The sequence below is a fragment of the Terrapene carolina genome, unplaced genomic scaffold (genome assembly GCF_002925995.2).
Source record: "Terrapene carolina triunguis isolate 2854851 unplaced genomic scaffold, T_m_triunguis-2.0 Scaffold192, whole genome shotgun sequence".
NCBI classification, from domain to species: domain Eukaryota; kingdom Metazoa; phylum Chordata; order Testudines; family Emydidae; genus Terrapene; species Terrapene triunguis.
In genome coordinates this window covers 20,532,964-20,548,793 of record NW_020664543.1, presented here as the reverse complement: position 1 = coordinate 20,548,793, position 15,830 = coordinate 20,532,964, and the positions used below count along the sequence as shown (strand labels likewise).

The window sequence follows — 15,830 nt, the reverse complement described above, 5'->3', positions numbered from 1 at the left end:
TTCTGACATTTTTTGTGAAAAATGTGTGTGTGTGAGAAGGGGAGAACTGAGATCTTTCAATATTTTTTTTAAACAAGAGAGAGAGACCCAAACCCCAGGACAGCGAGTACCTGGTGGGTGGTTAAAGCACTACGCTGGGAGACACAAGTTCAAGTCCCTACTCCAAATTAGACAGAGGAAAGACTCTCCCATATCCCAGCTGAGTGTTCCAATCAGCAGGCTATTCTGGAGTAGGTCCTGCTTAGTCTTTCATGTCAGAGCTGTTCTATTGTGTATAAATAATTAAATATTCATTGGCCAGAGAGAGAGAGAGAGACTGCCTCCATCACCCAGTGGTTAGGGCTCTAATTCCATTCTGGACATGAGGAACCTTTCAGAAATTTTTTTTGTTGAAACTGATCCTGTCACGTGAAAAGTTTTGGTTTCAATGAATCATCATTTTCTGACCAAAAACCATTGTGTTGCAAAATTTCTGGCCAGCTCTATTCCCAGTGCTCTGTCTACTCACCTCCACCCATGAGGAACTGTGAAATCACCTGGCTTTTTGGAGACAGCAGCATTGCTATGCTTCTGGGTGAAAGATGTCTGATTTTCCCACTTGGATACCTCCCATAAATAGACCACTAACATATTTACCCAGCTGGGTAATATTTGAAATGTAGATAGAAAAACAGCAAACAAGAAACCAAGGCAGAAAACACTATGAAACAGGGACAAAGGATCTCAGAATACAATTACCTCATCTTGAATACTGGTTGGGTTATTGGGCTGGGGTTTTTTTAAAGCCATGTATGTTGTTGATTCTCAGCACCACAGGAAATATGTTTTGTTTTATCTCCTCCTGCCACATATGCAAAGCCCTGATAATTCTGCATTAACAAGCAGGCTTCATTTTTAACCAAGCTGTCACCCAGCAGAGCAATGACACATCACTGCTGCTCCCACAGAAGTAGCAGCCGATTAAATCATTTGTAACACTGATATCACTGACAGAGATGTGCTCTCAATAGAGGATATATGCACAATGTATTTCCTTGCTGATAGCACGGAGAAGTCACACTGGCACATGTGGTTTGCTGCGTTGGGCGTTCAGTCCCTCCCACGTTGTACAAGCACTGAAAAACATAAGAGCGGCCATACTGGGTCAGAGCAATGGTCCATCTAGACCAGTATCCTGTCTTCTGCCAGTGGCCTGTGCCAGCTACTTCAAAGGGAGTGAACAGAATATGGCAATTATCAAGTGATCCATCCCCTATTGTCCAGTCCTAGCACCTGGCAATCAGAGGCTTACCTTGTGTTATCCCTTTGGGATCAGAGAAGGGACTCCCATTGGGAATTGTCATATTTGATGGGATTTTTCTTTAATAAGAAAAAAAAAAGCCATTGTGGGTTTGGGAGCCAGACTCACCCTGTAAAAGTAACTGTCCACCTTCCTGAAGCCTAGAGGAATGAACCACACAACACAGATAGCCAGTTCCCTTCCTCCCCTCGAAATCCTCCCACCTTTATTCCTGGGATTCATTCTTTCACAGTATAGGACCGCATCAGCCAGTTCTCCATACACAAAGAGTTAGGTGTGGGGAGCCTTATCCTAGAATGGGAACAACTCTTGCAGGATCCTTAGGTTATAGTAGGGCTTCTCCTGCTTGTGTGACAAATAGATTCCATCTTTGGACAGACACCAACTCAACAGCCTCACCCCTATGCTCAGATAATGGAACTGAATAGTGAGTGGGTAGCATGGGAATGCAGGAGATACAAGCTCATCCAGAAGGGCTGCAGGAGATGTGCACTAATCAAGCAAACGGGCTGATCATGCTCACCTCTGCTCCTTTGAATAGGTCTTACTCAAGTGAGTAGCCCTATTGCCTTCACTGGGACTATTTACCCAAGTGAGGGACTGAAAGTCTAACCCATTTGTTTCCAATCTGCCAGTTCAGAAATTAGTGAAGTGTTTCAAATGTGTAAGGTATTTGTTGCTTCACTTCCTCTCCTAAGATATTGTGCAGCCGTGCTGTGCAGTTGTTAAACAGCTGCCAAGTTCCACCCCAGAGGTGGCTACATTTCAGCAACGTTGGACATTGTTTATAAGACGAGAGGTTAGGGGAGGAAGGACCAGTTTTTGCCACTGTAATGAAAAAACCTTGAGCTGTAGCAAATATGTTCCTGCATCTTCTCTGAATGTCACTGTAAGCGATTTATCATCAGCTTCAGTAACTAAGAACCTGCCTCTTCTCTAGGGGGCCGATCCTGCGCCAGGAGCCCGACAGATCCCCGTGGTATGGCTACACTGTGCAACAATTGGCAGGGTTTGGAGGTGTCAGTGTCCCCCTTCTGCAGCAGGAACTCAGCTCTGTGCTGGCTCCCCTGCATGCTAATGCAGAGATGGGACCCAAGGAGAAGCTCCTACATGGATCCCCTTTCCCAGTCCTCCTCTGCAGAGGGATACTTTAGGGCTAGGGAGGGTGCTGAAACCTCAGGCCTGCAGCAGTGGCCTGTGGTGGCTCCCCAGCTGCTGTGTTCGCTGGCAGGGAGCTTTCCTTTCCCCTTGCACATATCCCTAGTGCCTGACCCAGCTGCTGGGCTGAATATTCCTGTTGCATAGCCTGCAATGGTGTCTGCAGGCTGGATGGGAATGGTGCATTCCCTGGTTGTCAGTGCAGTCCCTTCCAGGCCTGTGCTGCCCAGTGAATGTGTCGCAGAGCCAAGAGGGAGGGAGGCTGAGCGCTGCCCTTATATTTCGCTATAAGCTCCATGTCATAACATCAATAAGATTCTCCAGGCCATACGGTCCTGGGACCGCGGCCCTTTAAATCCCTCGGCTCTTAATGACTTTGACTTCTAGAAAACCTAGCTTTGTGTAAACAATTTGTCATGGAGCTTCGGCGTCAGCTTCCGTTCCATTCCCATCGTTTGTCTGGCAGATACTTAATGGCCTGCGTGCCCTTTAGGGGCCATGGCTAGGTCAGCGGGAACAAAGCCAACGATAAGCATAAGCATCAGCTTCAGTGTGTGACACTGTGTTCTGCCGAGCCGTCGAGGTGCCGATCAGTTTTGCGTCCTCTGGCCTATGTTGTCCTTTGTTCGCAGCGCCCAAGGGCATCTGCGTGGAAATAGGATCCTCGTTACTTGGGAGCTCATCTCGCCCTGCTGATTCCTCCTCCCTTGGCGTCCCAGGCCTCTGCGCCTGATAGCACAATCGGCCCTTGCAGCAACCCACTGGGACGTTGCAAAGAGAGGATTAGAATGCGGAGGACAGCTCTCTTTTCTGCAGCTGTGTGTACAGCTGCCATCCACCATGTCCTGGAAGAGCTGTGACGTGCATCGAAGCTGGGTAGCTTTCTATCCCTTTCTAGTTCATTAGTGTTCTGGTAGTGAGAGGCTGGATGACCAAGTGGTTAGGGCACTAGCCTGGGACTTGGGAGATCTGGGTTCGGGTCCTTCCTCTACCACAGACTTCCTATGTGACCATGGGCAGATCAGCCTCGATTCCCTGTCTGTAAAATGGGATTGTGGTGCTACCCTATCTCCTAGAGTGTTGTGAGGCTTTACATTAAATTCTGTAAAGCAGTCAGCTAGATGGTAATAGAGTAAGCATGTAAGTACCATGGATTATTGACGCATATGACCTGGGCCCTATTGTGCTAGGAAGAGTTCATACACCAGTGTACCTCCATAGTTCACCTCTAGGCCTGACGGGGTAGCTTAGTTCTCAGAGCCCAGTTAATCTCTCTCACTTCCAGCAATGTCCAAAGGGTTTCGGGAATTCCAGAGGATCATGGAAAACAAACGTCTTCCCGTCCACCAGGACCTCAACAATGACCCTCACCACCACGTGAAGTCGCATAAGCCCTTTTGGACCCATGCGTTTAACCTTCATCAATGCAACTTCAACCCTGTTGGGGCTTGGAAAGCTGAATGGAGGTCACAAAAAAACACAAATAAACACCTCATGAAAGACCCGATGCAGAAGATCCCTGGCTTCGATCTCCCACAAAGCTCATGGGAAACCCTAAAGCGCATCCGCACAAACCATGACAGATGAGGATACTTGCTGCACAAATGGAAATGTAAAGACTCTGCAGTGTGCGCCTGTGGTCACCCAGAACAGACCATGGATCATATAACGACTCAGTGCCTGATTCACAAATACGAAGAAGGCATCACAGCAATACACTCTGTTACTCCAGATTCAATTATTTGGCTTAACCATCTGGATGTAAAATTATAGTTGTTGCTCTACATTTACATCAGCCATATGAAGACGACTTCCAGCAATGGTGCCAGTTACGATGTTGGTTTTTTTTTTCTTTTTGTCTATTTGGAACTGTAACGAAACTGCCAATTTATGTCACAGTCGCTTCACTGCATATAAATCATGGAAGGTGCTGACTTTCAGTTGCTACCAGCCAGAGCTAGACTCGAATAACCTATAGAAATGTAAGCTGTATATCCTGGCTGAAACCAGTTCTTTGAGCTACCCTTTACATTCTTAAATAAGTTGCAATTCCTCAGGTGGACAGTAGGCAGCATGTGACTGGGAGTTGTTCAGGGGATCTAAGGTGAGGAAGCACAGTGAGTGAGCAGTGTAGCAGAAATGATTCTAAGAACTGCATTCAGATAAAGGAGAGTTAGTTAGTCCTTTGGGGTCCAGTTCTATAAGAACATAAGAGTGGCCATACTGGGTCAGACCGAAGGTCCATCTAGCCCAGTATCCTGTCTTCCAACAGTGGCCAGTGCCAGGTGCCCCAGAGGGAATGAACAGAGCAGGTAATCATCAAGTGATCCATCCCCTGTCACTTGTTCCCAGCTTCTGGCAAACAGTGGCTAGGGACACCATCCCTGCCTATCCTGGCTAATAGCCATTGATGGACCTATCCTCCATGAATTTATCTAGTTCTTTTTTGAACCCTGTTATAGCCTGGGCCTTTAGCTAATTCTCTCGAAGGAACGCCACACACAGAGGCAGTTCACTGTGACAGGTGCTACAGTGACACAGAGATGATTCATAGATTATCACATGGTCAGTTGGGATCATTCCACTGCGCCCCAACAACACAGTGTGGCGCCATCATGTCATAGCACAGCCCGACAATGCAGCATTGTCATAAGTGACTGTTCCAGCATGGATCCAGCACAGACACCTGAACACTGAGCCTGGCCTAGGCCAGCTGGGACAAACAGATGCCACTAGGCATCCTAGGAAAAGCCTGGGCTTTATTCGCCAGACCCACACACCTGATGAGTGTGGGTCCCAGTAGGGGTCAGTGTCCATTGACTCCAATGGCTGTGGTTAAAGCAGCTTTATTTGTCCCTGCTGCCTGCGTTTGAATTCACAATGCTTAAGGTGCTGAGCCTGGAGTGGAGCCGCCATTGTCTCGCGGCCTGGTTTGCAACAGGATCCACTTCAGCTTTCCCAAGGCACTGGGGGCCTGGATAGATTTAGATTGGGACCATGGACCACTCACTGCATCCTATCCACCGATGCATTAAATCCTTCCCAAGCTGTAAAAGAGCCCAAGAAGGTCTTGAGGCAGGAAGTTGACTGCTGCAATTGAGAGAAAAGTGGCTGATTGTGGAAGGAAATTCTCCTTCATTTTCCCAGACAGGCAGCAGGTACTGTCACATCTGTGAGAGACGCACAGACACCAGGGCTGCTGCTGTTTGAAATGAGCCACCGCCGTTCGGGAGCTGGTCTCCAGAACAGCTCCGCTTCTGCTGGTTTTATTGCTAATCGCTCCCTGCTTTTCATGCTTAGAGTAAAAGGACACAAACAAACTGGAGGCGATAGCAGCTGTTTTCATCCCGCCTTCCAGCCCTGACAATGCAGAGACAGTTGCAGTGCCGGGATTTGATGGCAGAAGCTTACTGGGGAGGGGGGAAATTTACCTTCTGCTGTAAATGACTGTTTCTGAAACTGTGTAAAATATACATCAGTACTTATGCTCATGCTAAAATGGATACAGCAGAAAGGGCTGAAGACACACGCGTGTGAATTCTTGCCTAAGGCCCCTTTGAAAAATACTGAGAGTCCCAGTTTCAAAAGTGCTCAGCACCCAACTGCTCCCATGTTAGCACCTAGATTTCCAGAAGTCCTCAGCACCCAGCAGCTCGCATTGTTCTCAATGGCAGCACTTAGGTGCTGAGCAATTTTGACAATCTGGCTGAGTTTTCTCGCTTTGTTTGTGGCCACAAAAGTGATCTCACATGAGACTTAGACAAATAATAATGATATCAAGGAGGAGCTGTGCCATCGCAGACTGTGGCCTCATCAGATCGAGCTGGGGTTGAGCCCACTTACAGCTTGGATGGGAAGACCTAGAAGGTCTTAGGGACAGATTTTTAAAGGCATCTAAAGATGTAGGTAGACACCTAATGAGATTATCAAAAGCGCCTAGGCACCTGACTCCTATTGGACTCAATGGGAGTCAGGCATCTAGGCACTTTTGAAAAAGCTCACTAGGTGCCTGTCTACATCTTTAGGTGCCTTAAAGCCTTTAAAAATGTGGCCCTTAGTCCTATGAAAATCAAGTCCTCATCTCAAGTTGGACACTCAAAATCAGTGAACTCTTTTGGGCTTTAGTCTCTCTTTGTCCACTTGCCCGAGGGGCTTGAAAGTGCATGTTTGTAAATTGCTTTGAGATGCTTAGAGACAAACAGCTGAAGAAATACAAAGCATTGGAATACAAAAACGCACATGCTGTACCTGTCCTAACAGCCCCAGTCTCTGAGTTGACCACATCCCTGGCTATTAACTGCTGAGTACCCTAAGGAGTCTGTCTTTGTAACAGCTGAGCTTGGCGCTACACCGTGGGGGAGCTCTGCGCCTTTCAAAAGCCTTGTACTGTAGTCGGTGAGTTTGGGAAGAAGAATGATTGGATTCTGTGCTGCAAGCCTACAGGCGCTTCAGCGATGCATGTAGGACAAGGGCAGCATGTCTTAGTATGAAAGAGGAGAGAGGATGTTACACTTCTTTAAGTTTTGCCATGCCCCAGGCTTTCTCTTGTCTTGCTCCTCTGAACTGTGCTCATTCCAGGTGTCCATTGTGTCATCAAGTGCCTGGCTGTGTAGTTGGTCTGGCTCATCAGTGGAATGAATAAATGCCTTCACTTTGCAAATCCGGGCTGGGGAGGAGAGATGCAGTCAAACAAAGGCTTTGCCTCCATTGGTCAACAGCTGCATTGAAATCTCTTTTGTCTTTTTGGGTGACTTGCGCCCCTTCAAGTTGTGTTGGGATGGGGAAAGGGCGCTGCTTTGCATTGTTGATTGCCTACTGTCTGCAAGGTAAAGGAGGCCTGTCTTCATATGTTCATGCCATGCATCTGGGAGACAAGGACTATACCTCTGCTCTGATGTCTTTGCTGCATCTCATTTCCACAACATTAGGGCATATAGTGACTGCTAGCTCTGTATTGACTGGACACTATAACAGGTGTAGCCAGTTAGCAGTCCCCAATCTGACAGCTGGACTCTCTAGGCCCGTGGTTCTTGCCTTTTCCATGCTGTGACCCCCCTGGTACAGCAGGAAAAATTTGGGGAGAGTGCTGTGACACACCTCCTCCGCCCGGCCCTGTTAGGCCGCAGTCTCCAGGTTGAGAACCCACGGCCTGCCTGAGCCAAATTCATCTTTGGGGTAAGTCTGTCAAAGTCCATGGAGTTACAGCAGGGATTGATTTACCACAGTGACTGTATCCCCCTTCAATTACCCAAATGGAGATGTTCCTTGTCTATAGGCAGCATGCTCAGCCTTGGGCTTGGGGCACTCTCCTGGTCTCAGTAGTGAAAGCACAACAGAGGGGTTCCTTCAGCCACTGCGTTCCTGAAGAGTTCCTAGGCTCAAGCTTGGAACAGGACCTGGCAGGCAGAGATGGGCGGAAGGAGCTGATGAACTGCAAAAGGTTGAATATGAATAAGTACAAACATCCCAAAGGCTCCCTTTCAGGGAAATCTTCCTCTTCTCTTAAGCAATTAAATAGGACCCAGAGCCCCACTAAAATTAAAATAACAAAATCCATTTATTCTGGCAGAGACCATTTGTGAGCACCTTTGCCAAAACATTTTTGTGGTGCTGGTCTTTTCAAGTGGCTCCTTTGCAATAAAATCCAGATGCCATCCATCCGCAGAGCCCTCCAGGCAACTGGTGATGTCCATGAAAGATGCCCTTTGTAATTAATTAATCTCCCCAACGCTGTGGTAGTGCATTCCCAGTGGTTCCCAGCGCGTTTCTTTTTGCTGACCCCAGCAGAAAAGGAGCATATTCATTTCTGAGCGCTGAAGAAAGCCTTTGTGCTGGAAGGAGCTCACAAAAAGGGTTAAGCTCCTAACTGGGAAGAGGCAGCTGGGATTGCAAGAGTTATCAAAACACAAATAGAAGTAAGCAAAGCTTTTAATTTGCCTTGCTAGGCCACCATTTCCAGAGCCCCTTCCTTTGCTGATCACAGATAGTCCCGTTGATTTACTGACCAGCTCTGCTGTGTCCTGTCCCAGTGGAATCAACTGGCCTCAATGGAGCTATTGACTTTAGTGGAGTTACACTTGGGGTTTAAAATGTTCGTCGCCTCCTGCTGTCTCCCCCGGTTGTCTGCCTCCCAGCCTCACCGTGGAGCTGGGCGACCCTGAAGGGCCGGGCCTAGTTGGTAACGAGAGGCAGGTCAGGCTGTTGTGACAGGGAGCTAAGCTGCCTTCAGAAGTTCTCTCTCCCTCTAAGGGCGTGGCAAAGGGTGCTTGAGCCGTGTATGGGGGCTACCTCCCGCCCCTGCACTGTGAGCAGCACTCAGTGGTGTTTTGTCATGTGTATGCACACAGATAGATTCGTTATCCACACTTGTGTGAAGCTTATGAACGTAGGCGTAAATGTGTGCTCCCCTACAATCCCCAGGGAACACTGTAACTATCAGGCTAATTAAAGTATTAGCAAATGCTGGTGATTATCACAGCTGCTTTGGTGGGAACTCTCACTTTACTTTTGTTAGATCTGGGCCCTCTGCATCCTCACAGCTCGGGGTGAATCAGCATTTCCATTATCAACCCCCATCTCCTCCATCCCACTCACACCCTCTAGGAGTTTATAGCTTGCTTTGGTCATAAAACTTGTGTTTCAGGCTGAAAGCCTCTGCCACAAAGTCTCAGCACCCTCTGCAGCATTCAGTTGGGAATCTCATTTAAATCAGTTTTGTGGTTTAGAGGTGAGTGACAAACCCATGGAACTCAGTTCCCCATGCCTCAGAGCAAACCTACATGCTTCAGGGCATCAGGCCACTGCCAGTTGATGAGGGTCAGGAAGGCGCTTTCCCCGTGGGCTTGGTTATAACCCCCTACTGAAGGGTTTATTGCACTTTCCTCTGAAATGCTTCAAACAGGCCACTGTCAGAGGCAAGGTACTGGACTGGGTGGACCACTGCTTTGAGCCCCTCTGGCAATTCCTGTGGTGTAGAGTATCCACGGCAAAGTCCTAGAAATGCCAAAGAGTTTGTAACCTGTCAGCCAGTCTTGTTCCTTTCTGGGTAGCAGGAGACAGGCAGCTTGCAGTATTGCCAACCCCAGCGCTCAAAAATCATGTGCTTTTGCACATCCCACCAAGCACCTATCTGCATTGTTAGGTGCCTAAATACCTTTGACAATCTGGCCATAAGTGCCCGAGTCACTTTTGAAAATGGGATTAAGGCTCCTAATTCAGGTGAATTTGAAAATGTTACCCTTAGTCTCTCTGGGCCCCAAGTCCCCAGCTGTACAAAGGGGATAACAATACTTCTCTGCCTTGCAGTGTCAGATACTCTGGTAATGTTACCATGTAATTGCCTTGTAATAGTATAACCACCTTGGAGGAATGGTGGAACTCACTCTGTCTCACTGATTTCATGTCTCCATTGAAATGATGCTCAAAACTCCAGTCTCTTCTCTGCTGCCTACAAGCAGCTAAGTATGATCAAGATCTTACTAGCAGCAGCCAGTCATGCCGCTTTTTCAGTTGTCTGCACCTACTCTCACACTTTCTTACTGCACGTTAATGACGGTACGTCATGAGGCTGGAATGAATGGCTCGTGGACTGAAATTAAAGTGGGCTGTGTTTCTTTCATGTGGCACAGTTCTAGGTCCTAAGCCCTTTGGGACAGGGGCTGTCTCTTTGCTCTGTGTTTGCACAGTGCGTAGCACAAGGGGGTCTTGTTCCATGACTGGGGCTCCGAGGAGTTATGGCAATGCAAATAATACATGCTAATAATACGTTGTAACAGCTATATTGCAAGCTCCCGTTGTTCTCTGTTGCATTGTACGTTTAGGTTCCTGCCTGCAGATAAGGTTGCCACCTCTGAGATACAAAAAGTTGGAACAGCCAGGATGACACTGAGCCCATAAAACTGGACAGCTGGCATCACATACTGAGGCCTGGTCTACACTGGGGGGGGGAATCGATCTAAGATACGCAACTTCAGCTACAAGAATAGCGTAGCTGAAGTCGACGTATCTTAGATCGACTTAGAGTGACTTACTTCACATCCTCATGGCGCAGGATCGATGGCTGCCGCTCCCCTGTCGACTCCGCTTCTGCCTCTCACAGTGGTGGAGTTCCGGAGTCGACAGGGATCGATTTATCGCGTCTAGATGAGATGCGATGAATCGATCCCCAATAGATCGATCACTACCCGCCAATCCGGCGGGTAGTGTAGACGTACCCTGAATGTCCTTACCGATTTCCCAGGACTGCTACCTCAAACAAAGGAGGATCCTGGGAAAACCTGGGCAGGTAGCAACTCTACCTGCAGACCCTAATTACAACATGAGCCCCTGAAGGGGGAGAGTGCCATTGGATGGCAGCATGCAGACTCTCCCAAGATCGCATGCATCCGCTCCTGCTACCTTAACACCTCTCATTCCCTTTAAAGGAGTTGAATACTTCCAGACTTACAGTACAAAGCTTCCAAACTGGAGAGAGACAAGCGAGTACCTGCAAAATGGGCATTGTTGCAATTGGTGCTGCTGTGCGAGGAAAGCTATTCACAAAACCTGCCTTGTCCGGCTGGTGACAGCTAATCCTCAGCCTTGTCAAGGGCCCGCTCTTTGCACAAGCATCTGTGACACATGGCATGCAATAAAAAGCATTCCTCTAGAAACAATCAGTCGGTTCTATCTCATTTGTAACCTAACAACTCAGCCTAGGTTTTTGTTGGGGCCTTTTTGATCGATGGCTTTAATTTTGCTGGTGTTTTTGCACAGGTTTCCAATCCAGATGTTGCCACTGCCAGACGGTAACAGCAATATGGGCCGGAGGCAGTTCATCATGGCACTCTGGTTCTAGTGCCAAGGGGAGGTCAAAGGCTAGGGGTCAGTTGCTGATTTGATTACAATCCCCGTTTTTCAGGGGCAAAGGGTGCAGTTTCTTTGAGAGCTCTTCTTTGCACTGAGGTGAAACCTGCTACCAGTGCAGCAGGCATCCTGCTTATTTTCAGGGTCCTCTGGGAAGAACAGGCTCATTTACAGCAGATAGCTGTTTGCAGTGAGAATCGACGAAAAGTAGATCTGAGGTGGCTTCTCACTTGGCCCAGTACAGGATCATTTGAATGACTGGCATTTTGCAGCCATTGGGCTCATTCAGCGGTCCCTGGTAGGTGGCATGAGTCTAAGAGGATCGAACATGGTGCAGCTCATGCCCTGTGGCCTCTCAATATACTAGACTGAGTTTGTGATCAATATACTAGACTGGGACTCAGGAGGCTTTTGATTCAATTCTCTGCTAGGCCACAGATGCTCGGTGTGACCCTGGGCGAGTCAGTTATTCTTCCTATGCCACAGGCACTGACTTTCAGCTTTCCCCGGGGGTGTTCCACCCCAGCTCGGCCCCGAAGCCCCTTCCCCCATTCCGCCCCTTTCCCCAAGGCCCCACCCTGGCTCTGCCTCAACTTGCATGTGTCTGTCTTAACCAGATTCACGCAAAGAAGCTCATAGTTCCGGCTGGCACCGTGAGTTCATTCCTCTTTGACTAAGCACTGCAGCGAATATAGGACCAGCTCTTGCAGTCTTTTCTCAGGCAAAACGCACAGTAGCATCAATGGAAGCTTGGCCTGCATAAGAAGCCCAGCATATGTAATTTTTTTTAGACCTCGCAGAGTTTAGGCCCAGCAAGGTACGTTGCACCTATAAGGGTGGGTAACCTTAACTCTGAATTCCCTGGCCTTTTGTGCATTGCATTGAATTCTTAGAGGCAAAGGCTGCCTTTGCTTTTCCACACCACTTCACACCACAGGCAATGGGAGTTTCGTGAATGGACAGGAAGGAAATGTGGAGTGTAGAATTCCTTAGGGCGGAGGGGAAGGAGGAACGCATTGAGGGCAGGGGGCTAGTACTGCACATTTTTAGGCTGAACCATTGTGCTGTCTCCTGGACAACCCCAAAAGATAGTCACTGACAGTCCTGGCCCTTTAAAATTCCTCATACCCTACAGGAAGGTCTTTCTTACAGGAACTCAGTGTTATTCAACAGAATTCAAGCCAGGAGGCAGGAAATCCCAATGTGGGCAAGGAGGAATTTAAAGGGACAGGACACTGGTAATTTATAGATTAAATTGATTCTTACTGTGCAGTTGCAAGCAAAGGTTTGATTTTTTTCTGGAAGTTCCCTATTATGTTTTCATACCATCTCCTCCTGACTCAGACCCAGCTCCATCCTCTACTGTACATGCCGATACCCGTGTGAAAATCAGTTATTCTGAGACAGGCCCATCAAATGCGTTGCCACATCTCCCTAAGGGTATGTGTTCACTGCACGTGAACAGTGTGTTCTTCACTCAGGTTAGCTAACTCAGGTTAAAAGAAAAGACAACTCAGCTTTTAACTCAGGTTAGCAACTCAAGTTCAACCCAGGCTCCCCTACAGACTTTAACTTGAGCTGCTAACCTGAGTTAAAAGCTGAGGTGCCGTGTCACACTGCTATGTTAATCTGAGTTAAGAACATCTTTTTTTGCAGTGAAGACATACTCTCTACATAACTAGAGAGTATGAAACTGCTCTGTACAGTAATTGCCTTGATAGGTGGTGTTTGTACAATGTTATAAGAAGTTATTGCAAGCGATCCTGGAGGCACTGGGACACTATAGTGTTCTCAGAGAACCCAGAACCCCAGTAACTCCTGGGTCTTGTTTCTTTAGAATTTAGTCCCATTGAACATAAATGGGCAGTATCATAACTGACATCCTTATTGATCCACTCTTCATGTCAGTGCTGTTGATCAGTTTTCAGTCTGCTTTCTGCACTGAGAGCATTTGTGTGGATTAGCTTAATCCAGTTCCAAAACAGATTAAGCTAAGAGTGTCCACATGGGGAGCTAGTACGGAATAGCTATTCCAGGCTATTTCCCCATGTAGACAAGCCCCAAGAGCCTGATCCAGCTCCCGCCAAAGTACATGGAGGTATTTCTGGTGACTCCAGTGGAAATGGATCATCAGGTGTTGCTACCTTTCCTGTTGCATTAACTTCATTAGTATGATGTTGCGTTCTTGTCTGTTATGTTTTCACGTTGAGTCTCTCCACCCTAGCTCTCTGAGTAGCGTCATGCTTTCTATAGTATTGCCCTTCTCTGAGCCATTGGGACACTCCAATGTGTCTGGCTGGAGAGGGGCAATCCATGTGCCCACCGCATTTCTGTTACTGACGCAACTCAGAGGTACCATTCGAGGGTGGAACTGTTTGTTAATGGATATGTCCAATTAAGGAATAAGGAGGAACATGCAGGTGGAAGAACATGCAGCTACAGTCAGTAAGGTCACAGCAACAAATCAAGTCACCCTAAGCAATAGAAAGGAAATGGGAAACTCCCTTACTTGGGTTTCAGTCCTGTCCCATGACCCTTGGTGTGGAGCTCAGCTTTCCCTTCTGTTTCCCAAAGAGCCTCCCATAGGCCACGATTCAGCAAAGTTCTCAGGCCGTGCCTCACTTAAAAAAACGCTCAGGCCCAGTGCAGTTAATGGGGCCACTCATGGGCTTGAAATTTGGCCTGTGCTTTAAGTACCTTGCTGAATCAGGGCATCATAGCTCTTCCCCTTCACCACCTGTGCAGGAGGAGATGGAGTTAACCCCTTGGTCACCAGAACATAGATAGTGTCCTTGCATCCTGATGCTCACTCCCAGGTCATCATCCTCTGGGCCATGTTGTGTCCTGGACTCGCATGCCTCACTCAATGATGTTCTGCATTAATGTGTTTTCTCTCTCTGTTCCGGTTAGGGAGCTGATGCCCAGAACCCTGGATGGACAGATCACCATGGAGAAAACTCCCAGCTACTTTGTCACCAAGGAAGCACCTGCTCGAATCTCCGCCATGTCAAAGGGCACCAAGCTCATCGTGGTGGTGCGGGATCCCGTGACCCGAGCCATCTCCGATTACACGCAGACTCTCTCGAAGAAGCCCGATATCCCCACCTTTGAGAGCCTGACCTTCAAAAACAGGACTACAGGCCTGATCGACACCTCGTGGAGCGCCATCCAGATCGGCATCTATGCCAAGCACCTGGAGAACTGGCTCCTCTACTTCCCCATTGGGCAGATCCTCTTCGTCAGCGGGGAGAGGCTGATCAGCGACCCCGCCGGGGAGCTGGGCAGGGTCCAGGACTTTCTGGGCCTTAAGAGGATCATCACGGACAAACACTTCTACTTCAACAAAACCAAGGGCTTCCCCTGCCTGAAGAAAGCTGAAGGCAGCAGTAAACCCCACTGCCTGGGGAAAACGAAAGGCAGGACCCACCCCAGTATAGACAGAGAGGTGGTGCAGAGACTGCGAGAGTTCTACAGGCCTTTCAACATGAAGTTCTACCAGATGACTGGGCACGACTTCGGCTGGGACTGAGGCTGAAAAAAAGAATAATTTAAGAAAAGAAAAAATATAATATAATATATATTTTTTTTACATATCAGTAGAGAGGAAATGTAAGAGGTGTGCTGAAAACGCTCTCCATTCTGTTTGTTCTTTTTGACACGATGTCACTGCTTGGTTTGTTTTCTTTCCTCTGTTAGCAGCGGGTTGGTGTCTGCTTCCACGGTCGAGGCAAGGTGGCTGTGGACCAAAGCTTGGTGCTATTGAAGTCAAGAGGGCTCTGGCCCTTTGTCAGTGGTTTCAGGATTTGACACTATGTCTATATAAAAGTCCAGGAACAACATTTTCAGATTTGCCTAAGTGACTTAGGAGCCTAAGTTTTATTTTTCAAAAGCGACATAGGCACTTAGAAGAGCCTAACTCTCATTGAAAGTCAATAGGATGTAGGCTTCTAAGGCCCAGATTTTAAAAGGTATTTAGGCGTTGCTGTGCTCAGCCTTGCAATGTCTAACTGATTTAGGCACCTAAATTTCATCATTAAGATTGAGGCTCCTAATCACTTTTGAAAATGGGATCTAGGCTCCTAAATCAGTTAGGTATTGCAACAGTGAGTACAGCAACACCTAAATACCTTTACAAATCTGGGCCTTGGTGACTAAGGGCTGGATTTTTAAATCTATTTAGGTGCCTGACTCCCAGGGGAGGTGCCCAAATGCCTTTAAAAATGTATCCCTTAGTCACTTTTGAAAATAGGACTTAGGGTCCTAAATACCTAAATCACTTTTGAAGATCCCAGAGCTGGTCAGGACATACTTTTTCCTGTGAAAAATTTTTATCAATTTTTTTTTTCACTTTTTTATCAATTTTTCTTTGAAATTTTGGGGGGTTTGGTCCAAAAAGTGGAAAAAAATTCTGCCACCAAAATCCAAGCTTTTTTTCAGCAACTGGTGAAAAACAGGAGGGTTTTTTATATACAAAATTGAACTAATTTGGGTTTTGGTTATAGAAAGCAGGGGCGGGAAGGAAATAGGT

General features: G+C 47.5%; 1 protein-coding gene across 1 annotated transcript in view; it reads left to right on the top strand.

Moving 5' to 3' along the window:
* Nucleotides 1-15,413, top strand: part of LOC112119059 (heparan sulfate glucosamine 3-O-sulfotransferase 3A1-like) — a 76,625-nt gene extending 61,212 nt beyond the window's left edge. The window contains exon 2 of the mRNA XM_024217605.3: nucleotides 14,213-15,413. Coding sequence (XP_024073373.2) covers nucleotides 14,213-14,831 — 619 coding nt within the window. The 3' untranslated portion in view covers nucleotides 14,832-15,413. The remainder of the gene's footprint in view (nucleotides 1-14,212) is intronic.
* Nucleotides 15,414-15,830: the final 417 nt, after the last annotated feature.